General features: G+C 35.9%; 1 protein-coding gene across 3 annotated transcripts in view; it reads right to left on the bottom strand.

Annotated features, from left to right (window-relative positions):
- Positions 1 to 1,200: 1,200 nt before the first annotated feature.
- The window catches only part of LOC103708482 (kinesin-like protein KIN-7K, chloroplastic), a 26,363-nt gene continuing 1,901 nt past the window's right edge, over positions 1,201 to 25,662 (bottom strand). The window contains exons 4-26 of one of the 3 annotated variants that reach the window (XR_604308.6): positions 23,558 to 23,610; positions 22,111 to 22,176; positions 20,664 to 20,717; positions 20,216 to 20,275; positions 18,813 to 18,891; positions 18,148 to 18,215; positions 15,761 to 15,817; positions 15,571 to 15,675; positions 14,768 to 14,872; positions 14,404 to 14,511; positions 14,180 to 14,311; positions 13,830 to 14,012; positions 13,302 to 13,487; positions 10,718 to 10,858; positions 8,618 to 8,737; positions 8,454 to 8,504; positions 8,228 to 8,275; positions 7,836 to 7,970; positions 4,296 to 5,051; positions 2,039 to 2,168; positions 1,835 to 1,941; positions 1,617 to 1,696; positions 1,201 to 1,503 (exon numbers count right to left, since the gene is read on the bottom strand). Coding sequence is in view for 2 of the 3 variants with exons in the window: in XM_008793421.5 (XP_008791643.3) it covers positions 1,856 to 1,941; positions 2,039 to 2,168; positions 4,296 to 5,051; positions 7,836 to 7,970; positions 8,228 to 8,275; positions 8,454 to 8,504; positions 8,618 to 8,737; positions 10,718 to 10,858; positions 13,302 to 13,487; positions 13,830 to 14,012; positions 14,180 to 14,311; positions 14,404 to 14,511; positions 14,768 to 14,872; positions 15,571 to 15,675; positions 15,761 to 15,817; positions 18,148 to 18,215; positions 18,813 to 18,891; positions 20,216 to 20,275; positions 20,664 to 20,717; positions 22,111 to 22,176; positions 23,558 to 23,610 (2,723 nt within the window). In the remaining variant the exon portion in view is untranslated. Of the gene's footprint in view, positions 1,697 to 1,834; positions 1,942 to 2,038; positions 2,169 to 4,295; positions 5,052 to 7,835; positions 7,971 to 8,227; positions 8,276 to 8,453; positions 8,505 to 8,617; positions 8,738 to 10,717; positions 10,859 to 13,301; positions 13,488 to 13,829; positions 14,013 to 14,179; positions 14,312 to 14,403; positions 14,512 to 14,767; positions 14,873 to 15,570; positions 15,676 to 15,760; positions 15,818 to 18,147; positions 18,216 to 18,812; positions 18,892 to 20,215; positions 20,276 to 20,663; positions 20,718 to 22,110; positions 22,177 to 23,557; positions 23,611 to 25,662 lie in introns of all 3 variants that reach the window. The other 2 variants (XM_008793421.5, XM_039121400.3) reach the window with 2 other exon arrangements.

The following is a 25,662-nucleotide window of genomic DNA, read 5'->3' as shown; positions in this document are numbered from 1 at the left end:
CCAAGTGAACTTACCTCAGCGCCTTCTACATTGTCATCCATCTCTGCATGGTGAATAATCCCTCATATGATCCAAGAATTGTTCTCTTGATGTGTTAGCCTCTAGTGATCAAGATAGAACTGTAATCCAAGACATATTCACTTGATACTGTGATCCTTGACTAAGAAGAACACCATTATATGTTGGAGATGGTGAAGATCTAGACTCGATCTCGTGATATTTCTCCATTAGGGTTTTCTATATCAAACCTTGATCGCTTGTCCATTGATGATTTCTGCTGGCTCGTCTCTAATTTTATTTTATATTCTCATTGTTCAACAATAAAAGGGAAAGAGATACCCTTCATGGCTGTAGATTCTACACTAATACCATGCTGTATGCATCACCATGCATGAAGGTTTGACATAAGCCAGAGTCTACTCTGAAACCGTTGAGCCTTCCCGTCCCATCAAGTAACCCATCCCTCTGCTACAGAGTTTATCATGTGATGACTCTGACCAGAATTTTAAAATGGAGAGACACTAGCAGCTCATGTGAGGGCTGGGATCCATCTAACAGGATTTTTTTTGGATCCTAATTTTCAATTTTATAATAAAAAAATTCCCACATGTCCGATAAGTTAGGAATCTATCGCCTTCCCGATATAAAAAAAAAAAGGGTGTACGACAGGAGAGCTGTGCTGCAACCAAAACGTTAAAGCTGATCCCTTAGATATGGTTAACACAAGGCCGACCGCAGATGACTGCCACCAAAGCAGTGCACATCCAGGAGAACATTGGAGTACCAAAACCCTACCACCCAGATTCTGAACCATCCAGAGAAGATCACAACACCTCGTCTCTGAGTCACAATACTACCTGCAACTTGAGCTTATTGCAATGAATCCTGCTTGCCCATCAAAGTATTGATATCTTGTTAACTTCCATATAATCTATAGGAATATTAACAGCCATCATACGGCCCTGATTCCTGACCTCTGGAATTTACAATCGGGACGATAACATATATCATTACATTATGAAGAAACAAGAGTCAAAACATAAGTAGTTCTTATTCAGGCATAAGAAGACACCCAATTATTGGACATGCGATAAAATATACGCGCACAGAGAAAGGGAAAAACAGGAAAAAATTAAGTAGCGCCAAACTACCAAGCTAATCCACACAATTTTAACAAATTTCTTCTGTTGACCTATCATAAGACAGCTAAACCAATAGGATTTATCTTGGTCCCCCGGTTACATGCTACTGGTTCTTGACTCAATTCAGAAAATATAACCAATGATGGTAACAAGACAAATTTACCCCCTAAAAAGGAAGGAACGAGAAACATTTACCCCTTGAAAAAAGGAAGCAACGAGAAACTTTTAGGCATTGAAATCCCATGGGAGCAAGCAATTCCCCACAAAATTTTCTCTTTCTTTTGTTTCTATATTCTAAATGACTGTCCCACAAATTTCAGTAGCATACCTTTATACATATTTGCAGCGGGTTACCAATCTCCTTTCACATTTAAAAAACAGAAATGAGGACCGAGTATATCACAAGGCATATAGCCTTCAGAAACGAGAAAGAATTACAGCTCTCACAAGGTAGAGGCAAGATTTAGATGGTACCTTCTGAAGAACTGATAAAAGAATTGGAAGAATATTGATTGCACAGAAGACAAGGAACCAACAGAGTGCTGATAGTTTACCTGAAACAAATGAAAAATCATGCATTAGATATCCTTTGAACATATCAGCAATCCATAAAAAATTGATTTGATAACCATGTGAAAAGCTTTACAGGACAGTAAAGAACTTTTTTAAGCTTCATGGCAAGACATCATTACCTCTAATCAAGAGCACATTACTTAGGATGTGAAAGTAATGATCCTATCAGCAATCTTTGTGCGACAAAGAGGACACTCAGAACAGGCAAGAGAGCAAGGTTTACACACTGGGGCACAATCACATCAAGCTCCATTAGCCCCCAAATAGAAAAGATGAGGAACATATGATGTATTTGCAATGTAATAAAAAGTATGATTGCTTACAACAGAAGTGCCGACATGGGAGAAGTACTGCAGCAGAAGGTGATTCAAAGCAAACTTTACAAACATGAGAATTTGAATCCCCATTCCCAATAAGGTCAACTTCCTTCTCCTTCATCTCTTGAATTCTAGCCTGCATACAAGAAGGTTAATAACTGTTTAAACACATATGTTGGGATTTAATTATGCACTTGGGATTGTGCATGAGCAATATGAAACAGCCACGCCCCTAATAACCACCACTGCTGCACTATGCTATGACACTGGGTCCACAAGTGTAGTCAATAAAGTGAAAAAAGTGGGGTTGTGTAAACTCTACAAGAATGGGTTGGAATAGGTTAACATATCTGTGCATAACCCACTCTAAGCCATACATATATTCAGCCAGTGTACTGCAGATTAATACATCAAGGCTCAAGATCCACAATAATTTATTTGCTCATGGCATGTTTTGAAAATAACAAATAACAAACTACTAGACATAGGATCCATATTGAATACATATAAGACCAAGTAGCAGAACCAAATATACGCTGTCCATTGCTTTCTGTCAAAGGGTATACCAGATTCGACTGCGGTATGGTGCAATTCCTGCCTTCCTAATAAAGGCATACTAGTGCATGTGGCAGGAAGCCTTTCTTTCTCAATTTTAAAATGTATCTATCCTAACTCTATCATTTTAATATTATCGATAAGATTTGTTAGTTTATTGTTTCAATGATCATCTAACATGAAATCTACCATTTAAATCTTATCGATAATATTTGTCAGTTTACTGCTTCAATGATAATATAGCATGACCTCAAAACTAAACATAAACACATTTAGCAGGTTGTTTTTGGCAAATAGCGAGACATGGCCTGCTCAAAAGGTCCAGGCTGTATGTACGCATGCATGCATGCATACATGTATGTATGTATGTATATGTAGTTTATGTAAAAGCTTGATATACTCTGTTCAGCAAAGAAAATAAATATTATGTAATTCGTTGTGAACAAACACAGTAACATATTGACTGAAATATGTGCAAAAAGATAATGCTGCATTTTCAAATCGATGTAAAGGCATGCACACACACAGACCAAAATTCACCACATCAATCAACAATGTGATAATAACCAAGGTTTTAAAACTCGGTTTTTCTTTTCAGTGGAGTTTCTATCTTGGCAATCTCAGTGACTTCGATAGTTTTGCTCTAAGTTTTGGAGTTCTGGTCGAAAATGACAGGAAAAATAAAAAATTAAAAAAAAAGAAAAGAAAAAGAAAAAATGCAACTAAAGTTACCACCTTCACTGAGTTTTGGGTTATTAAGGATCATAGTTTGGGTAGTTTAGGTAGTTTCAGTTTGAAACAGAACTGCTTAAAGCTTAATGCATAGATATCTAAAACTTTTTGCTACTTTTTCATAATCATCATACACTTTCTTTAAAGTCCTTAATTTTTCAACACTGTTCTCTTTCTCTATAATATCCATAATTGCTCTAATTCTTGCATCTAAGCCGGCCTTTTTTTTCTAAGCACATTTCACTTTATTGTATCTTAGTAACTCATCGAAGAAAAAAAACATTTGAGCATGTTTAATTATGATCCATTTTAACAATCTATTTAAACAAGAAAGGGTCCATCAAAAAATAAAAATCCATTTTATTCTAGTATTTCATCTAATGTATCAATTTATTCAAAAAGAAGATAAAAAGGATCGTGCGAAGAGATTGCATCTTGCCCATTATAACAAGATTTTTTTTATCTTGCCCAATAGTATTGGGCACACATTCTAGTTAGTAAAGACGCCATAAAATTGCATTTTACCCATTATAACAAGGCTAAGCCAAAAATAACTTAAATTAGATCACCAGAGCCTTGGTTAAATATGATATTGAACAATATAACAAATTCTAGAAAAACATTAAAAAAATACTGAACTTATGTTCCTCTCAACATTAAAAAAAATCACTTTCAGTTCATTTCATCAAAACTGCTGAAACTCTGCCAAAATTGGCCTAAACTGACCAAAACCGGCTGAAATTGAATATTTCACTCAAATTTCATATTCATCATGAACGAAACAGATCCATTTGGACCAAAACAGATCAGTTTCGGTCGAAACTACAAACCATGATAATAATAAAGAAGCAAATACAAACTAAGATATTTAGATATTGAAAGTGAAAAGAAGTTGCATATGCAACATTTTTGAACAGAAAGTATAAGAAACAGCACTTCATCTCTTAAATTAAAAATGACGAATACCAAAATTTACCTTCAGACGAACAAGAAGAGGTTCTAATTCAGGACTTTGATTCACTTGTTCATTAAGTGGCTTTTCCAACACATCTGATGTTTGTCTCTCTTTAAGAAGATTGTCCCTATATTCATTATTATTTTCTTTTTGATCACTTGTGAGGTCAACTCCATTGGTGAACCTCTTGTCAACATTCAACTCTGATATACCTGAAGCCTCTCTCTTCAGCTTAGCCACAAGTACCCACATTCCTGCTAAATCATTTTCTAAAGTCATTTCTCTTTTCTTTGCCTCATCAAATTTCCTCTTGTACTCCTCTTCTAGAAGCTCTTTTTCAGCTAAAGCAGCTTCTAGAGCAGCTTCCCTTTGTTTCCTGGCTTGCAACTGCATCTTCATATCATCCATATCAAGACTGCAGCACTCAACATCACCATACACTGTGCTACCAACTTCACCACCCCTACTTGCTGGCCGGCCTCTTCTCCCTAGTTTGGCACCTTCAGCCTTGCTTTCTGAAAACTTACGGGTGGCTCCACCACCAGCTCTAGAATATGCCATATCTTGAGCAACCAATAATTCTTTTGCTTGTCTTGCATTTTCTAAGGAGAGTCTTGTTACTTCCTCAGCCAAATTTTTCAGTTCAACAGCAGCGGAAGATGCCAGTTCTTTAGCATATGAAGCTTCTTCAGCCAATTTCTGATTTTGACTAAGCAGCTGATGGTTCTCCTCAACAAGTTGAAGTCGCTCGATATTTAATTTTTCATCCTCAGCCTCCTGTCAAAGTATACCACCAGAACAAAGTTAATTTATTTTAAAGGACATCAAGCTGTCCAGGCAAACTGAAAGTATGAGAAGTAAAATTCAGAGAGAAAGAAAACTCTGCATCCAATTGACTTTACAATTTTCCACAACAAGTGATAAAAATTAATTATAATAAATGTATATACCTATTTCCAGAAAGAGAGAGAGAGAGAGATGAAAAAAGAGACATACTAAGCAGATGAAAATTGACAAAAAGATTTCCTAGATATCATCTTAGTCAGTTCAGTTAGCTTTATGGCACATTATCTCACCAAACAATGAAATTTGAACTTAAAACTTATCTGTAGAATTAAAAAAAAAAAAAAAAACAGATCGTAGCATGAAAGCACCTTGGTTGTATAATATAATTATTATGTCACCCATGGTCTGCTGAACCGGTCGGAACAAACCGGTTCAGCCTGTACCGTGCCGGTGCTGGCCAGCACCAGTACGGTACAGCCACAGAATTCGGTTCCGACTCTTTTAGGGTCGGAACCGAACGGCTCCTTGCCAGTACCGGTGCGACAGGCTTGGTACCGGTCCGGTTCGCATCGATACAAGCCCAGTACCGGCACCGGGGAAGAAGAAGAGGAAGAAGAGGAAAGAAGGGGTAGAAAGAGAAAGAAAGAAGAGGAAGAAGAAGAGGAAGCCCAACTCCCTTGGGCCGACGAGGATCATCCGTTCTCCGATGCGGTTCCGGCCCGTTCTTTGCTCGCAGGAGAAGGGGGAAAAGAGAGGAGAAGAGAAGAGGAGAGAGGGGAAGAAAGGAGAGGAGAAGAGTCGGGAAGAACAAAAGAAGAGGGAAAAAAAGGAGAGAGGCCCGTGCGCGTTCCATGCGGTGCGAACCGCGCGTCCATGCGTGCAGTTCCCCGCACAGGCTCTCTGCACGAGGTAGCGAGCCCTCGCGGGGAGCTTTTAATGCCACAGAGTGGCAATTTGTGGCCGAACGCGTCCGCGCATTTTTTTTTTAAGCGAAACTAGTTTGGTACAGGTTCCAACCGGTACCGAACCAGTACATCAGTTCGGTCGGTTCCACGTACCTTGATGTCACCTCTTATCAAATTATCAGGCCTGCATGTCTAGACATATTTGCGTGCATTATGCCACGAACTTGTTCAAGACACTTGGAGTTCAATAGCCATTCCACTATGTATATATGTATATACACATATACGTATACACAAAAATACAAACATGTGTGCATGCAAATAATGATGTACTGTAAGGATGCCTGGTATTTCTTGACTAAATTGTCAATATTATATTCTTCGATTCAACTATAGGTAGAACCTTAGTTCAATAAGCCAACCAACAGACAAAAGGAGCACCATTATAGGAAATCATTTGGAAATGGACCAACTAAGAGAGGTTTTCTTGATAATTGAAAAGGAAAGTGCCAAATATATTACTAGCATTCGGCATATGCAATGCAGATTCATGTACCAATGGTTAGATATGCAAATGGATTTATTTTCTTGAGTTACATGCAAATACCCAGATGAAGATAATGTTATTTGGCAATTTTAGCAGCCTCTTGCAACAAAAAAGATCGCCGACATATGCAAAAGACTAAATGGGGCATTTTCATTGTAACACAGAACATGTCACATTAGACAATAATCCAAAATAAGCACAAATGTCATATAAGGAAAATTGGTAAAGATAAACAGAGAAATGCAGAACCCTCCACAATCCTCATCAAAGTAACAAGGGTGTGCTTGGCAGAAATGTTTGCTTGGTAAAATCAATTCTCATTTACTTATAATATGTATATGACTAGAGATATTATAGCTTCCAAAAAATGAAAACCGGACTGTACAGTTAGCCTGATACTACTAGTAAATTTTTCAGTGCCTGATTTTTATCATAGCCTATGCCAACTGAATGAAATAAAAATGCAAAGATGTACCATATAAAAAAGAAGCTTTATAATTGCAAATTTTCCTAACAGAAAGTGTTGTGGGGATAAGTGCTGTTTCCAGAGATCTAATGAAAGAGCCCCCTGGAACATGTATCTTGGCAAAACTGGATATATGTAGAGAGGAATGAACTGCTCAAGAAATTAAATGGCCATTTGAATTATAAAAATAGAAAAGAAGAAATTTGACTATAAAATTATGGTCATTAAACTCAAGTGTAGGTAGCATCTCAAAAATAAAAGCATTATACTACCAGTCTTCTACACTGATTAGAAAAATTAAAAATCAAAGTAAGGCAAAACATTGACTTCCTCTTATTTCCAAAACAAAATTTTCATGAATGAATATATAACATGAAAGGCTTGGCAGCCCGATGCATTAGAACCTGAGACAGCAAAGACTTCATTTCTCGCACTCAGTATCCCAAAATGGTGAGACTTTGTGCGAAGCGTAGAACCTGAAGCCTGACTTCCTGAACGTCTTGGTTTCATTTCTTAAAAGAAAAAAAAACAATTCCTGAACCAGCTGTGTCCTTTCATCTTATAAATTTGACCATACCATGGTGAAACCTCCCATCACCCCCCACCCCCACCCAAAAAAAAGCTTGCTCAATCTTTTTAGGCAGTTCAACAAAGAATCGCAACTGCAATGTATGCACAGACATCAGACTTGCTAAACTCTTGAGATTAATTAACAATAATTAACTATGGTGATATACCTATACATCAACACAAAAACACCGAGTGAAGAATGACAGATTTAGAGCATCATGGAGGTCAGCCACCAGCATGCAACTCAGTTTGCTATGCATTCAAACATTAAGGATCAAAGTGATGACCTGAGAATGTAGTTTACTCTTTAGGTCACTAATTTCTTCTGAGACACACTGTTCTGGTGACTGGTCCATTTCAGCTGAAGCTAGCTGCTGCTGCAGAACAAGCACTTTCTCTTGCAGTTCCCTGTTTTCAGAACACTGCCAGAAAAATAGAAAGTCAAATTAAGATTTTCAATCAAAAATTGAATGTGAAGATCCCAACAATATTTTGCTCAAAAAAGATCCTAACAGTGCAATAATTGCTTATTAGGCATCGTGAAGTAGAATTAATATATATAGCCAAGTTAGAGTAATTAAAAAAAGGCGGCGGGTCATAACATTTTCCCTATGGCAATAGAGAACATGCATGTTAGCAAAACACAGCACCACACAAAATATAGAAGCTACAAACTAACCTTCTGTTGTAGCTGCTCCTGGAGAATACGATTGTCTGCTGTTTTTAACTGCAACAATTTGTATATAGGAGTCATTGCAACAAAAAGTTCAAATAGAAATAAAAAAACATATAAGATGCAGATTAAGAAGTACAGAAAAAAACATGATGCCTTCCATGCAACACTTAGAAGCCTGAAAGTTCGAATTCATGATTGCAATAATAAAGGGTATAAAATCAAGAATCACCTCTAGCTCAAATCCCTTCTCATTGCACTGAGCCATTAATTTCATGACAGACTGATTAGAAAAGAAGAAATATACAGATGTCAAACTGAATGACTAGAAAACTGATAGAACCACTAATATGCAAGTGTCAACCTTAAGAAAAGCAGGGGATGAAAGAAACGGACCTGTTGCATATCAACCAAAGATGCATTGGCCATTGAGGCCTCCCCACTCTCAATAATGCGTTGCTCTAAGACCCTCATTTGCCTTTGTTTCTCTTGGATCTCATGCTCCAAATTTTGAATCTGTTGCCGATAAAATATGGGCTCAAAAAATCTTCCAATGAAAAATGAATTCAATGAGAAATGTAATTCCACTGTCAAAAGCAACTCGTCAAATTTGTAATGCAAAACACAATAGGTGTAACCATCAAATTAACAGGCAAACTAGATGGAAACTAAATAGAAGCCTCAGGACAGCATATTTCCCTCAGTAAACCACCAACTGGGTGAAGAAAATGGAACAAAAGAAATAGAAGCATTAGGAAAACAACTTTTGAGAAAGATAGGTTATACAAGACTATATATTTGCAAAACCATTAAGTAATAGTATATACATAACAGTATAATGCAATACATAAATACTCCAAATCTGCAGGTACAGTCTAGGGACTGTACATGTCAAGGTACCCAAATCAGATAGGTAAGCAAACATCTGTAGCAACACAGGTTCATAGAATTTGATACTTCTACAAAATCTCATATTGATCTGATGTAAACCAAGTTCACAAAATAAGAGCAAATGAAACTTCTCTTTAGTAACACAAGGATCAGTTGAAGGGCCCTTCTTTTTTGGTAAGCATAGGGCCTTCTTTATTCAGACAGTTCAAGAGATTTGTTAATTTTGAATGACTTCAACTTGCAGATAGGAACCTTTTCCCTTAAATACATAGATCCATGATCAGAATTTTCTAGAGGCACTAAAATGTTATCTATTGCTTCCTTCAGAAAGAGCAGGGTTCAGGAACCCAAACATTATACTGCACTAATTGGGACACAGAAGCAACCTCAAGTAAAAAAAAGGATGGGATACCCATTAACCGGCTACCAAGATGTTTGCAGTAAGCAATAATTTGGGTCCAGTATTGTGTGTTTCTATTGCAAGGGATCAAGGACCGTATGTGCATACAATTGCCACCACTAGTTCTTATGCAATGCAACCAATTCTCATACGCTATCTCTTTCAACAAAAACTTTAACTCTTGTGCTTAAATTTTTTGTAATTTCTGGTGAGTATTACAAATTCTTTAATTACTTGTGCAGTGGCTAATTTTGGTGTACCATGTTGTCCATTATATTAAATCCAGGAATCTGGTGGTAAAGCTTGAAAACGTTTAGTCCCACATTGGAAAACAAAAATTCCTTTCATACAGACTAAAGAGCTTTCCTTCTCTCTCTACTTGACTGAGTGTGCAAAATACCTCAAGCACTTGCCCGCCTAGCCATGTGTCATATCATGATGACCCAAGCAGCACACATGTTGGATACTATCTATGACTTTTATATTGAACTAGTATATCATTAAATTAAACTCCAATGTTATCTTTTAATTATTTTGTCCTGTTAGAGGAACAGTTGGTTGTGTGCACATGGGGTTCGGGATGTATCTTTTGGGCAGAAGAATGATTCACCTTCTTTCGTGACTTCAACCGTTGGATCTCGCAATTGCCCTTTTGAGATCTGCGCAGGCTGATGAAAGAAAAGCTCGCAAAGATACAACCCAAACCCGTCAACATGCCTTGCAGGAAGCAACATCTATTATCCCTAAGATATCCACTAGCTTCTATTAACTCCCTGTATAAATGGGTCTGATTATGCACGTGCATTTCTCCTAAGGCTCAAAAAATTTTCAAGCAAACAGCAACCAAAGAAAAAAAAAGGCCTCAAAGCATTCTCAGTCCAGTGATTTTTTGCATCCAAATTCTTTCAAGAGATCACAATTTTTTCTTTATGTTTTCAAATCATCTAATTTATTGGGCAGCAAGAAGAAGGGGTTCATCTCACTTTTTGTGTGTGTGCACATAAAGCACCCGTGGGTGACTGCACCCCTCGATCCTATGCCAGCAATATATATTTTTCTCCTTTAGTTTTTCCTTCTTGGTTCTTTAATTTGCATCTCTTAAAACACATAAATTGTCTATGCAAATTTTTCACTTTAAAAAGTTAAACCCAAAATCAACAATATCTCTAGTCAAAAGGCATCAAGAGTAAATAGAAGATTCGTACTTGGATCTTCGACCCATCAGGATCATTAACAGACTGCTCCACCAATCTTTTTAGTGTACTAGTACTGAATGCAATTTCACCAGCAAGCATCTTAACCTGCTCCACAAGGAGATCCATTTCATCTGAAGTTGTCATTCCAGTCTGCAAATGTAGAACAAAAATAAGATATTGATCATCCCTACCAAAAGCAGAGCAGCACGACGACATAAGTACATGATACACAAAACACCATCAGGAAGTAGCATGACAGTACGAAGCTCAGACCATCCAGCATGATGCCTGGTAAAATCTCCATGTAAAAAGTATAGACATACATTGGAATTCTAGTAGAGACAAAACATTCTTCAATACTTTATTTGTACTCGATATGAACCTATCCATCATAAGCCACATGCCCTTCATTGTCACTCAAGGTTCGCCATCTAGATACCAAACCTCATATCAGTACCATGCTAGTACATTATTCGTATGCCCGGTATAGAGGCAATTCGGCATACTGAGACTCGACACAGCCCTTGTACCGAGTCTCATTTCGGTACTAATATGATATGGTATGCTCGATACAGGGAAATACACACCGATACGACGAACCTTGTTGTCACTAGCTACACCTACTACCAGAACCAAAATATCCTCTAAAACGAGTCTACTAGATGGATCATCACTTATAGGAAAGCTAATAATGATCATATCCCTAAGCTTAGTTTGGATGACAGTTTTCTAATTATCTGGAGAACACTAGAAAATGTTGAACTATGTAACCTACGACTTATGAAGAAATAGTTGAAAACATCAAGAGATGCATTGCAGTAATCCAACAGGCTTGAGATTTAATAAGGAAAATAAAAACATGATTTTACAGTCAAAAGGAAAGGTGATGAAATCTTGCCCAAAACAATCATGGTCACCCTGTTGAAAACAAAAATATAACCAATGCAAAACGCTAATAACACATTCATGGGTTGGTCACATGAACACAAACTAACATATCATAATCATAATCCCCTTCAGTGGCAGATCATGGCAGGAAGGGGAGTGGGGGGAGTAGAGTTGCAACACCACAGCCCCACTAAACACAAGACATTCATTTTATTTGTAAAGGCATGATGCCTCAAAATTAGTACACCAGTACATGTTGACGCTCCCAACTAAAATTTCGCTTCAATACACAACAGCACCCCAACTCCTAGATGATTCGCCCACCACAAGGCTTGATCCTTAAAATATTGCCATTCGACTTCATGTAACATAAATAAAGAAAGAGAGATCGCCTCTATCTAATCCAATCTGATTCAAATCTCCACTCCCATCACCCAAAATCTAACCATTCTAAAATCTCTCAAACCTGGCCCTCCTTCTATATTTCTATATGTGAGGCAATGATCGTGCATTTGACTTCTCTTCTACTAGTAACTACTATCTCTACTAATTGACTAAGAAGAGAGCTTTATAGGTGTACTTAAATCAGGGTGTTTAAATAGCAAATCTATACTGATTCACGAATCAGAGCATCACAATTCTCCATCAAGTGTTGCTGGCACTGAGGACCGGCCTTTTGGAATCTCTCAAAGTTCTCATGGCCTAATGAATCTCTTTTTAAAATGAAAAATCAAATTCTATCTCCCTCCTCACCCCCCAACCCCAAAGAAAAAAGAGAAGAAAGAGAAATAGAAGATTATATCAATTGGCTGGGAAGCAATCAAAGTCTCAAACTCCTTATCTTTTAACAACTGGCCCTTCTAGATGGAGCCAGGTTAGGTCACTTCGATCGCTTAAGCCCTCACTGCTCTCACCCATATCTAAACCCTTGCAAAGATTCAAAGATAACTTTAGCATTGATCCTCTTCCATTTATTAACATGATACCATGATATATTGGATTATTTTTTTTAACAGCATAATGTCATAGATAAGATAAATGATTTTACTGGTTGACCGCACATTCGAGTACAAGATGAAATTTTGATGAACTAGTGAAGTTAAGCATACTGTTTGTCAACCTTACTTCCTTAATTAGCCAAATTACAGTATAGATTTATATATGCATGTAGGTATACATATATGCATATGTATTTGTATAAATGAATAAGGAAAGACGTACATTATTAGATAAACACTTTTGAGCAAAAGCATTAGTAAACAGACATATAGTTGATCTAGTCAGCTAAATATTTTCCATTGATGACATATATTTCCCAAAAAAATATAAATTCAATAATATGTGTATGCTTGAGCTGTTGAGACCAAAAATTGGTTTAGCAAGGTTGATCTGCATATCTATGTTTTTAAGTAGTGATTATGTTCCTATCAGATTCGATATTTTCAATTTATAGCCAACAGATGCATGCCGCACTGGCTGCCGCATGTCCCACCCCCCGCCCCGGGAAAGAAACACATTTGCCTGAAATCTTAATCTTCTTTTTCTATTGTCAACAAAAATGGATCGTAAGCTGGCAACTAAGATTGAAGTAGGGGGAAAAATATGCAACATTAAAACGCAACATACTATGAGCTAATTTCAAACAAAGATTAAAAAGCATCTGAAATCAATAGCTACTGGCTATCCCACCAATAAGTTCACCCACCTGATTTGATTCTGTAACTGAGCTACTGACGGAGGAATGCTCTTCATTCAACTTGCTTGAAGACCCCCGATGTTTAACATCAGATGAAGGGTCCGATGGATCTGACAGAGCAGAAGATAGAGAGTCCTTCAGGGTGTTCTCACCTTCTAGAAGCAGTGGAGGACTCTCGCGCAAAATTTCCAGTTTCTGGAATAAAATAGAAGTACAGAGAGGTCAGATTCAAAACATTGTGGCCCGCAATTTCAATGTGTGACTATCAAGAAGTTCATAAATCATACAGCCTTCCATGTCAAACAGATTCAACATCACTCAAGTTGCTAATCAATATATATGGTCCATATAGAGGATATTTGCAGAGGATTAGGGGAGAAAGGTTCTAAAAGAATCACCGACTGCTAATAGCAACTCCAAGAAAAAGAATTTAACAAAAACTAGCACACGGTAAAAATATATTATTCAGAATAAGAAAAATTAATAATGCCTACTTGCTCTAGTTTCAATTTTCAAGTTTTAAAAAAAAAAACTCACATCATCTTCACCTAAAGACTGGCGGCGCTGATGGCCAGCCAAATCAGTCAAACACCCAGGAATTGAGTTTTTTGAAGAAACGAGTATCAGCTTGGTCAGCCTCTGTATTCTACTCATCAAAGCAGCTTTTGCTTCCTCTTCCTCCTCTAAACGAGACTGCATTTTTACCTGACCCTCCTCTAGCTGCTTGTACAACAGAAAGGAATGATCACTACTCCCATGTATAACGAGTAGATGATAATTCAGGGAAGATCAATATTTTTCTACAAGCAAACTTCAGAACAATCAATAAGGCGAACTGTAATATGCTGTACAGTTATCCATCTAGAAATAATAAGAGCACATAAAACCTTTTGTCGCAAGCTCATGATCTCTTCCTGATTGACCCCTGTAAGCATTCCTTTCTTGAGCTGGTCAAGCTCTTGCTTTAGGATTGCTATTTCCCTTTGATACTTTTTAATCAATGACTTTTCATCTATAATCTGGAATAACAAAAGATCTTAAAATTAGCAATCTGTATTTCCTACAAAAGATGTAGTGGACATTCCACTGAATGTTGGCAATTTATATATACCCTATTTCGAGATGCATAAATCTCGACTCGCTTTGCCCTGCTCGCAAACTTCAATGTGTTGTGAGTTTCTTCCAATGTACTGGATGCAGGAGTAACTGTGCAAATCAGCTGTATAAAAAACGTTAGTATTCTTTTGGCATGACTCATATTTTGTCTGACAACAGACCATGAAAAGCATGCTTGCACGAACACACATACAAAAGCATTCTATCAAAATATAAAAGAGTATGCCACAAAGCAACACAGTAATCTTTTCTATAAGAAGCGAGAAACATTTCAAAATCAAGCCTAACAAATAAAAAATCACTTAAAGGAAGAAGGAAACATGTTAAGGATTGTTCATAAACAAAACATAGAGACTTACTGATACAAGACTGTGCCCACTCAACGAGGATTGCAGAAGGCGAGTCAACTTAGAATCACGATATGGTATATGAGTAGCTCTTCCTTCGCTAAGCTTTCCAATAACCTTCAAATTTTCACAATAAAGTTAGCCTTTAACTCAAAAAAAATGTGTACCAAAAGCCACAAGATTACTCATAATATCATGCTCAATAATTTTCAAGGTTTTAAATATTATTAGGATGGCAACACATTTGATTGTCCTAAGTGTCAGGACAGGATGAGTTGGGAAATGGACCTGGACCGGAATGGGACATCCACTATCCTTAGTGTCGGGACGTGCAACGTCCCATCCCATGGAAAGACAGGGAAGGCCCTGTCCCATTGTATTAAAAATCTTTGTGATTTCCACTATATATAGAAGGAAAAAAAAAACAAAAGATTTACACAAAGATGGTGCAAAGCATATACTAAAATTGATTCCCAAAGGAGACCATTCTTTCTTTGTTTAAGGCTAGCTACATTACCCGACATTGCCGCATAGACAACTTGATCATCAAGATAATGATGTTTCCCAACATAATCATCATACATCATGATATTAAAACAAAGAATCTTAAGAAGCAAAGAACCTGAAAATTATGATATTTATTGAAACAAAGGATAACAACAACTGAACAAACAATTAAAGTTACATTTTCTAAAGACTTCCACACAAAAAAAAGTGAGATGAAAGTGAAAGTGAATGAGAATAGAGCACTTTTAATCTCAAAATAAATTTTGAATGATATTTTCTTTGAAATACATATGGTAACCAGGACCTACTGTTCCAAGGGTTAGAAGACTTTTATTTATATATGATCCTTCCTTTCTCCGCAGTCCAGTTGTTTCAGTCTTGGAACTCTCAGATCCTGCTAGGTCAATCAGATTCTAAAAAAGAAACATCAAGAGTGAGGAACTAAAAATATAAAGCACGAAATCTTGTAAATTTGTATGGCTAAGATTCACAGCATACAAGTTGAGAATACATCACTCCATCATACTCATCGCTATGAGCACCGCTTTCAATCATCTGTTGAAATAATTCATTAATTAAAAAAACAAAGAGAGTGGGAGATCTATATACAGCAAGATTATGCTGGATATGGAATGAGAAACATATAAAAGTGAATTCAAAAAAGTAAAATTCAACTATAGCATGTAAATGAATAATGATAAAAATGTTGCAGTAAGTAAATCACAGGCATATTACACACAGAATTATACAAACAGCACAGAAAAGTGATAATGATTAGGAAATTAGAAGAAAAAAAATAACATACTAACAGCACATAATATTCATGAGCTAAAATCCTACACTTTAATTTCCACCCAAATCATAGCTTATGACAAGTACATCAGTTCAATTTGATTTCAACCCAAAGTGTTGACTGATCAGGAAACAAATTATTGTTTGTTGAGGACAATCCCAACACCAGAGACATTTATTATTAAAAATGAAGAAATCGTTCAAACACAGATGCATCTGAAAATTCACATATAAGCATTTTGTAATCAAATCATTTTTAAACATTCTCTTCTACATAGATACCAATTTTTATTTTTCCCTTTTTATAAATTAGTTATAGCATGTTTTACAAAGTGATTCAAAAATTAGGCTGAATAGTTCAACGAGACAGGAGTCAACTAGAAACAGTTTGGTTGAAAAGTGTTGCTAAGATCACATTACAAGTGGATCAGCAAAATACTTGAAGTTTTTGATGAGGGTACTGTAGAAAATGAGAAAGGCATGAAAATGGAAATTGCATGGGTATATGTTTATTTATTTTTGAGATATGGGTATCCAATCTTTGAATTTCAGTTCAAAGTTTGGGTAATAAATCATAAACAGCCAAATGTTGAGATAGAGCATGAAAGCAAGTTGAAGACCATAAAAGGCACAACATAGAAGAAACATGTCAAAAGAATAAGATGACATAAAGCCACCATGTAGATGTCTTCTAATACCAAGGTTTCTGATATATGTGAGGATGCTAGCTACCCCACCAAAATTGTGCCTCGCATATAAGTAGGTAATATGAGTTGAAGACTTCAATTCCACTAAAGAAAAGAGGCAAAGTGTGTTTGCAAGAATAATTAGTGAATATGGGAATAATTCCCACAAGAGTGGGAGTGGAAGGATAAGATGTGTGGAAAGGTGTGAAACTAACGAGTTTCCTGGCATCCCCTCTCCCAACTTTGGGAAAACAGTACATATTTATTCATAGATGTAAACTTCACTAAAACATTTATTTTAAAACAAAGATTAAGGAAATGTGAAGTTTTGCCTCGATGATCCCATGAAGTTTTGCATTTTTGGCAACATTTCTCCTCACTAAACTCTCAACACAAGGGAGATATCCAAGGATATGGCAACAAAGCAATCAAGCCTAGATAGGCGAAAGGTGGGAGTGGGACAATGAAATTCTTAATTCTACAGTACCAAAATTTTTGAGATAGCACAAATCACATTTCGGACAAAATATGATATCATAGATATCGATGTGATTGGAAACTTGGGAACCATGCTCCCTCCAACAAATAATTACAAAATTGTATCTCTGTCCAAATACAATCAAAGCTAAAATCCCAGCACCCCTCCTTAAGATACGCCACATGTGCCATACTGGGGCAAAAAATGGCAGACAGGGGCATCCAAGACACACAGCAAAGCCAGTAAATACTTGAGCAGCAAATTGTGATATACCCATGGTTGTCGAGCAAGCCAGATGGCAGACCTAGCATACAGCTCTTTCCTTTTGGTTGTTATTTGATCTTCTCCAAAGGAATGGGCTAAATGTTCTCCTATATGTTATAGGATATGGGATGGGTGGTAGGAAGGCCGGAAAAAGCAGTTTCAAAGCTCAAGGTTGACAGCTTCTTGGCAAGGGATAGGATCTTGTGGTAGAGGTAGAACAAGGGCCCCTGAGGTGCTTTTAAGATTACTGACCCAGAGAGATCAAGTGTGCAAGGGAGTAAATGCAATCTGTCAACCAATTCAAACATTAAGACAAAAAAGAAATTTTAAATAATGAATTTAAGAATTAGTTCCATCTTTTTGTAGCTAATAGCTTTTAATCTCTAGGCCTTATCCCTTTCTTCCTCAATTAAAATGCAAAGACACTGTACTTCTGAATAAAACTTATTTGATGTAAATCTGAGTGGATTGATTAAAGAACTAGACCCTTAAGTCATAAGACAGAAAGCAACAAAAAAAGGATCATAATGTTCATCAAACATTTAAAAAGAGAAAACAAAACATATGAAACAAGTCAACAAAAAGCATAACATTTTACGTAACGGGACTAGCTACCTTAAGAATATTGCAAATATAATTTCTTTTCAGAAGTGATAGCAGCATACCAAGGTAAATATTGTGTGACTTCGGCTACTGAACAAGTTAAAATTATTCGAACCAACATGACGATGCTCTGCAAATGTGAAACAAAATAAATTACACTAGAGCCCTACCAACATTCTAATTCTATTTAAAAAGTAGAGAATAGTAATAGATTCATGTTTCCAACAATAAGAAAAAAAAAACTCTTTTATAAAATTGAAACATTTCCGCAATAGATAAGTCTATACTAAGTATATGTTCAGCTTGATGGGTTTAGAGTTATAGGTTTAGGAAACAAATGTTAAAAATATTACTTCTCTGTGATATGCTAATATTTGATTAGCTTCATTGAGAAAAAATATAAAAATTAGCATAAAATGAAGCAAATAAAAAGATTTGCATCATATAGAACAATGTTTTAAGTCTGCATATTGGACCTTGCACCAGTACCATATCAATATGGGTTAGTACACTACTGTATGCTCCTGTACCAACACATGTCACACTGCTCGTGCTGGCACATCATCATACCATAAGTCAGTACAGGGGCATACCAATCCCCATACCTTACTGGTACCATACAGGGCCAATAAAGCTCACCACATATCAAGCTAATACAGGTTGGTACTTAAAATGTTGGCATAGAATTTACTAATAGAACAATGAAATAGTCTCAGTGGAGCATCACCTTCACCAGCAGCGATGAAAGAGAGTGCATGTCCAGGAGACAAAACAACTTCCTCCTTTATCCCCTCAACATAAGTTCCCTGCAAAATTTTATTGTTTACAGCATGAAAAAAAAAGAACTTTTTATCAAAGGGAAAGAAAGGACAGGGAGAGCAGAGGGATTTGTTAGATTCCAATTCTAGAATGGAAAGATAGAAGTACCAAGAAAAAGTGACTAGAGATTTTTAACACAATAAATCTGAGGTTCAAGAGATCATTAGAAAGTAAAGTTTTAAAAGCTCATGATAATAACAAGTATAATTTGGGTGGATTTTCCTCCCATTTCCTCAACAAGATAATAACAAAGGAGAGAATTAATAATCACATAAGCAAAATGCACCCTGTGTTTCTGTGGTCACACTTTTTTGAAACATTTTTTCATTCAAATAGTCACAATGGCGAATCTTCTATGACAGCTTTATAACACTGATCAAAATATCAATGCAGGAATTTGAAAGTCTTCCCACCAATCCTTCAACCATCAGCCAGAACAGATGATATGTATCACGTGACAGTATGTGGCTTTTGTCACATGCCATACATCAACAATGCTTTTTGGAGGTTACTTTAAGGCTGCCTCATATGCAAAACTAATCATGTTGTCCCTTTTTAATATATTACCATGCATTCCCATTTCAAAATACTTATCTCTATGATGCTCATTTACTGCATGACCAGGTTATTTGACCATTAAACCTAATATAGAGTAGCTGTTACATACTTTTGACTGCTTTTTTGAATATCCGCATTTATAATACATTTACAATTTACAATTATCAGCAACAATACAACGAAACCTCATATCCTGAGAATGTAAAGAAACAAAACATTGCATTTTTTGCTCAGAGCCCAAAACATTTAACCCATTCCAAATCAGCATTTCTTAAAAAAGTACCATATAAGCCAACACATAACAAGAAGTGCAACAAACAAGGTCGGATGAGCAATAAGATAAAAACAGACAATTTTACAAACTGAACCACATAGAAGTAATGATGATACCAATTTTGGATGAGTCCTGGACTTAACGCACGACAGCACACGCATTCAGTAAATATACTGATAGGGGGGAACAAAAAAATGCAGATTTTTGAATTATAATGAACAACTGAAACTTGTGTTCCTATAACACAATTCAGATTTCTTTAATACTTATGCATAAAAAGAAGTTATACATAATTATAACAGGGAGCAAACAATTGCAGAGTAAGAGAAGAGGGATCTGATGCAAAATTAAACAAAATGAGCATAGAAGTCCATGCATAGGCACATCCATTGAATTGGGTTAGCCTTTGACTGTTTAATTAAGATTGATTGATTATACTAAAACCAAATATTTATTGTTTTGGTGATGAAGCTTCAAACCTGAGCATCTTCTCTGACACGTAAGTTCTGGCCTGTAGGGTCAAGCAAGTCATTTATCACCTAGAATGACAATTATGAAAGAGTTCGGCGAGTCAGTAATTATGGAACAAATATACAATATATTTAAAGAATATAATGACTGTGAAAATCATGACACTGATAGAATGCAAAAGAAGTTGTCAAACTTATTACAAGCATGATGATATTAGACTTCTAATTATCAACATGGAAACTATTTGATGGATTAGTCGATAAGAAATTGATTGTGTTACTGGGAAATAATACATTATATAGATAAACTCCACACAAAGGGTAAAGGAATGAGTATAATATGTTTAAGATATGAACATAGGATAGATTTGAGAATGACAAGATTCTAAGTTCTAACATAAGTTAAGAATAAGTGAATGTTCATTTTCACTCTCTAAAGTTATTAGTAAATACTTACCTCATTATAAATTTCAAGATATGACACACGAAGTAAAAATTCTCTTCCTGGAGTCTGCCAAAAAGATAAGTGTCATGCTCCCACATATCCAATACTTACAGCATACTAAGAATATTAATGCAAGGGGAAAAATTAGAATACCAGCAATATTAAAATTATTAACTTTTTTGAGTCAAAAAATAAATCAGAGATGAAAATCATTATATAATGTTCAGGACAATGGTGCATTTCATTGTGTATATTGCATCTTTATAGACCATACATCATGTCTTCTACTTGCTACAGGTCTGGGAGGTATCCTACTATATTGGACTATTGCCTCCATATTCTATTGCATATTTGTTACTTATCCAACTTGCTTGTCAACTTTGAGGATGTAATCGGTACAGTGGTTCTGAAATAGTCATCCCCATCTCGAAAATTTTAGATGCTCCATTTTTAATAATAGCTTACAATTAGCTAACCTTACCTTTAGGTTTGGCAAGAGTTCTAGATAGACCAAACTCCAAGAACAGCGTGCATCCAAGCAAGTGTTGCAGAATTTCTTCATTGTCTAACAGCATTGTCAATGAAGACTGTGCACACGAGCTATCCTTAGGCAGTCTACCCCCGTTTTCCCCTCATATTGCCGATTAGGTGGCAACTGCGATGGGACTTTTGACCAAGTTCATCTATTAAATTTGTTGAGTTTATTTTGGGCATATGGTTATATATTATGCTCATCTCTCCCTACGCCAACATTTGATCAATTGCTTTCCTTATTGCGACCCATCTAAGAATCAAATTAAGTTTCATAAGCCCTAATTGCAGCTTCTGAAGTTCCTTCTCTTCTTTGTTTCTTGTTGTTACTTTTTGGCTGATATCCTAGGATTATTTTGGCCCTTTTTAAGTGTTTTCGGTAATGTACTCATCTCTGTGATCATTCCAACTTTCCATGTACCTACTTTTCTAACAATTCTTCTCTTTTTAAAATTCAGTTCTTCTAATCACAGGATTTACCAAAATTCAGAAGTTGGCAGCTCCAATTCATGCCCTTTTGCCACTGTGTTTCCCTTAAGTCGCAGTTAGCATCACATCATACTCTATTTTTTATCAAGTGGATTTTTTTGTTTCAAGATATGACTAATGTTAATTTTGTCAAAGGGACCAGTAGTTGGATTATAAAAGAAATATGATGATCAATTTAGAATATATTCAAACAAAGACCCATGGTTTAAAGACTAATCAGCAGCATTCGGTACTGATTAAATATATAAGCTTTTTAAAAAAGACAAATATAGAAAATAGAACTAATCATTGTAAAGTAAGTTGTGTTGCAAAACATCAGCTGTCCAGAAAATCATAGTAAGAAATAATTGAACATAGTTTGTTTTGACCATTTTGACAAAAATAAATGCACAATTTCATATATGTTTATATAAGTTCATGTGTTTAACACTCGTCATACATCTTGGATAATGCTGAAGACATCCTTGATGGCTAATGGTATGATTCCAGGAGATTTCTGATCGCCCTACAAAATGCAAATATTAACCAATAAATAAGTCAATAAAAGGATATGATAAAACAGCCTGGATGATAATCCCATTAAAATTTGTGTCCATAATCAAAGTTCAAGACATGACAATGCAAGAGGAAATGAAGACATGACAGGCTATGTCCAAGCCTAGCAATCTGATAACTAACCGCCATGCCAGACTCAATATATACCATTATAAACAAAACAGAGATGAAATAATGGTGATGGCAGGAAATATTGTTAGAGCTTGAAATTCCAAACATTTATGAATAACAAACAGTAAGATATTTTTGATAAATGTTTCATGCCATAGGAACAAATATTCATTCACAAGAGTAAGAGATAACATTTTTAGTTGATCCCCAATTTGATGTGTTACAATTCATTAAATGCAGTATTGAGTTTGCATACATGCTTAATCTACTTGAAGTAGTAATTAGACTCAAAAAGAAAACAACCTTCAGCTGAATCACACACCATTTCTGGAACACTAATCCTAACTCTTCCACAGACTATGTGCCTATTTAAAATAATGCTCAAGCTTCTACAACAAATTCTTCATTACATTGAATTCTATATCCAACTATTAAGAAGCCGTAAAGAGTGTATCTACAATGATTATGAAGGACGGGATAAACTTATTGACATCTTGCAGAGTAAAACAGCCAAAACTGCAATTCTTTTACTTAAAACAGTACCAGTAAGCTAATAACAGAAAAAATGCATGACTGCAGAAAATTTTATCGAAACAAAACCCTAAAACTAAATATCAGTAGTTCCATTTGTTGGAGGAAGGATGATTAACTGATCAGATTACCAAACACCAGACAATCTCTTCGCCATGGATTCACATAGTGGTTGGTATGCAGGCATACCACTTGGCATGTACCAGCCTATACCACACATACCATACTAGAGTGCCTGGTGTGCCCTTCAGTACCCTGTGTCAGAATTGGGGCATACCATACGACTCAATAACCAGTACAGGTTTGTGCCTCTGAATTTTAAACCTTGCTTTTCAAGTTAAAAAGTCAGACATATCCCATTTTTTCAAGTTACAGAGCGATGGAAATGCTCAGATGATAAAAAATGTGTACAGCAAACCCGAAAATTAAGACTAGAGAAAATTGAGTTAAGATTACAGAATTACAGACTTGAAGTTGAAGAACCATTTGAAATAAGGAGCACCATCATATCATAACCAGATTGGCTTATATGCATGTGTATGAGGAAGCAAGCACCAATCAACATATATTTGAACTGATTAGTGAAATATCGAAACACACAAGCGCTACAAATGGTACAACATTCTCAGGGATGTCACATCATATAATCATCAGCTGAACGACATCAGATTAGGAAATAATTAACTTACATGCATAGTGTGAGTTTTCCCGCTACTAGTGACACCATAGGCAAAAACGGTTCCTACAAATTAACAGAGTCATGATTAGTAAGGTTTTTTAAATTTTCAGTTCAGTTATCAATAATGCACTAAAAAGGAATATGATGTAATAAAGCAATAACCAATCACACAACAAAACCAGTAAACGATATATATAAGATACTGGAAGTAAAAGGGGCCCCTTTCACTGGTATTAAACTAAGAATCCTGAAAATAAAAAGTGAATAAAAAAAAGGGCAGGATATATAAGAATATGTATGATTTTCGAGTTCATTACTTCACCAACAAGGGCATACACTAGTCTAATCTCCTACAAGAGCCAATGACACCAGATATATGAACCAAGGATTTCAAATTTAGATTTGAAGGTTAGATCCAGGCCTTGTAAGATTAGATCTGGATTTTCATATAAGAGCCTGACTACCACTACTAAAATTTCACTCCAACAGTATGTATTTCTGGAATGCTTTGAAATTGTAAATTACCCTCTAAATTGGCTAACTATTAAAACTAAAAGAATTTCAAAATTCCACATACTGTTGATCCATGTCAGCAATGCCAAGCAATATCACATAGTAAACTCAAACATTATTTTGGATTTAATCTGTTTTATTCAATGACCACCTTTAGAATTACATATGTTGCAGCATTGCCATCAATATATGCAAGAATTGTTTCACAAGGATGTTTATTGGCAAGTACTAATTAATAGTGCAGCAGAATAAACTTGATAGCATGAAATTTCACAGTACTATAATGCATCATCTGGATACTTATGAATTTTGAGCATTATCTTGCAAAACATCAGACTGGAATTTATCGGTATGGATGATTATAATTTTTAAAAAAAATAGAATATAACATATAGAAATGGGAAATAATGTCTTCAATTCGTGTGGTAATATCATTGACATTAGTTTTGTCCAAAATTCTTGCTGTGAATGTGTAGACATACAAATTCAGCATGTGACAAAAACTCAACTTGAACTCACGAGGACCATGATAGCAAATCTTTGTTCAGCGTGTGTCAATCAGTCAAATTTAACAAACTACAAAGGCTCATTTGTACAAGTTATTCTAAGGCCTCTCCGCCAACCTAATGCCCTACAAAGTCTAATAAAATGCCAGGAATTGACCATCTTTTAAAAGCTTTATAGCAGATTCTGAGATGACTGTAAAATCTTTAAGACTCTGCTGGATCATACCATGATATGCAAGCCACCCCATATGGATTGGTCTTGTGGTTAAGATTTAAGCTTCAATATTTATTTCCAAGTCAAATATGGGGATGGATATGGAACACAAATCAAGGTGAAGAAGGCTAAACAGAAGGACTAAGCAAATTTTGTGATTGGCTGTCAGCCCAAAAACAACCCTCTTGTTGTTGAAATCCTGGCCTAGGAAAATTTAGGCAAGAGAGAGAGACCTACCATGTAACCTAAATGGGCTAGTTGGTGGGTAGGGACTTCTGCCTTATTAGTCATGGTTTAAGCTCATACAACCAAGAAGCAAGCTTCCAAAATTCCTCTTGTCTTGCCAAAAGTCTAAGGGCCAATTTGGATGAAGGAATATATTATCATGGTTAAATTAAATCTTTGGCTAAAAGTGAAAGGAAAACCAGTGACAGGAGAGAAGAATTTTGTGTATGAAACCACCAGACTGCAGCCTCCACTGCCTGCAATACAGAAGAAATGGGATAAACAATTCCACTAGAAAGTTGATTTGCCATATCTCAAACTTTCTGGGATATCACAACCTAAAGTTTCTTCCTAGCAGCAACCTTACATGGAAAATTTCCAGAGTAATTTATATCGACACGCAAAGAACCCCTAAACAAAGTGGAAGATGATAATGATAAGTAAAATATACATATAGTTACTCATCTGGTCATGTTAGCTGCCGACTAGCTGTTCTAGCATTAACCAAATTAACCAATTTATATGTTGCCAAACAGGTAGAGTTGATTTATTTCATTAATTAACTTATTCATCCTCTTTCAAAAGGAAAAAGATACATGAGGTAACACCGACAAAGCAGACATTTAGTCCAGATATTGAATCCGCACTTGTCCTTAT

This window comes from Phoenix dactylifera, chromosome 3, assembly GCF_051530095.1.
Source record: "Phoenix dactylifera cultivar Ajwa chromosome 3, Ajwa_hap1_PhDact_Kaust_v1.1, whole genome shotgun sequence".
NCBI classification, from domain to species: domain Eukaryota; kingdom Viridiplantae; phylum Streptophyta; class Magnoliopsida; order Arecales; family Arecaceae; genus Phoenix; species Phoenix dactylifera.
This window is presented reverse-complemented; position numbering and strand designations above follow the sequence as displayed.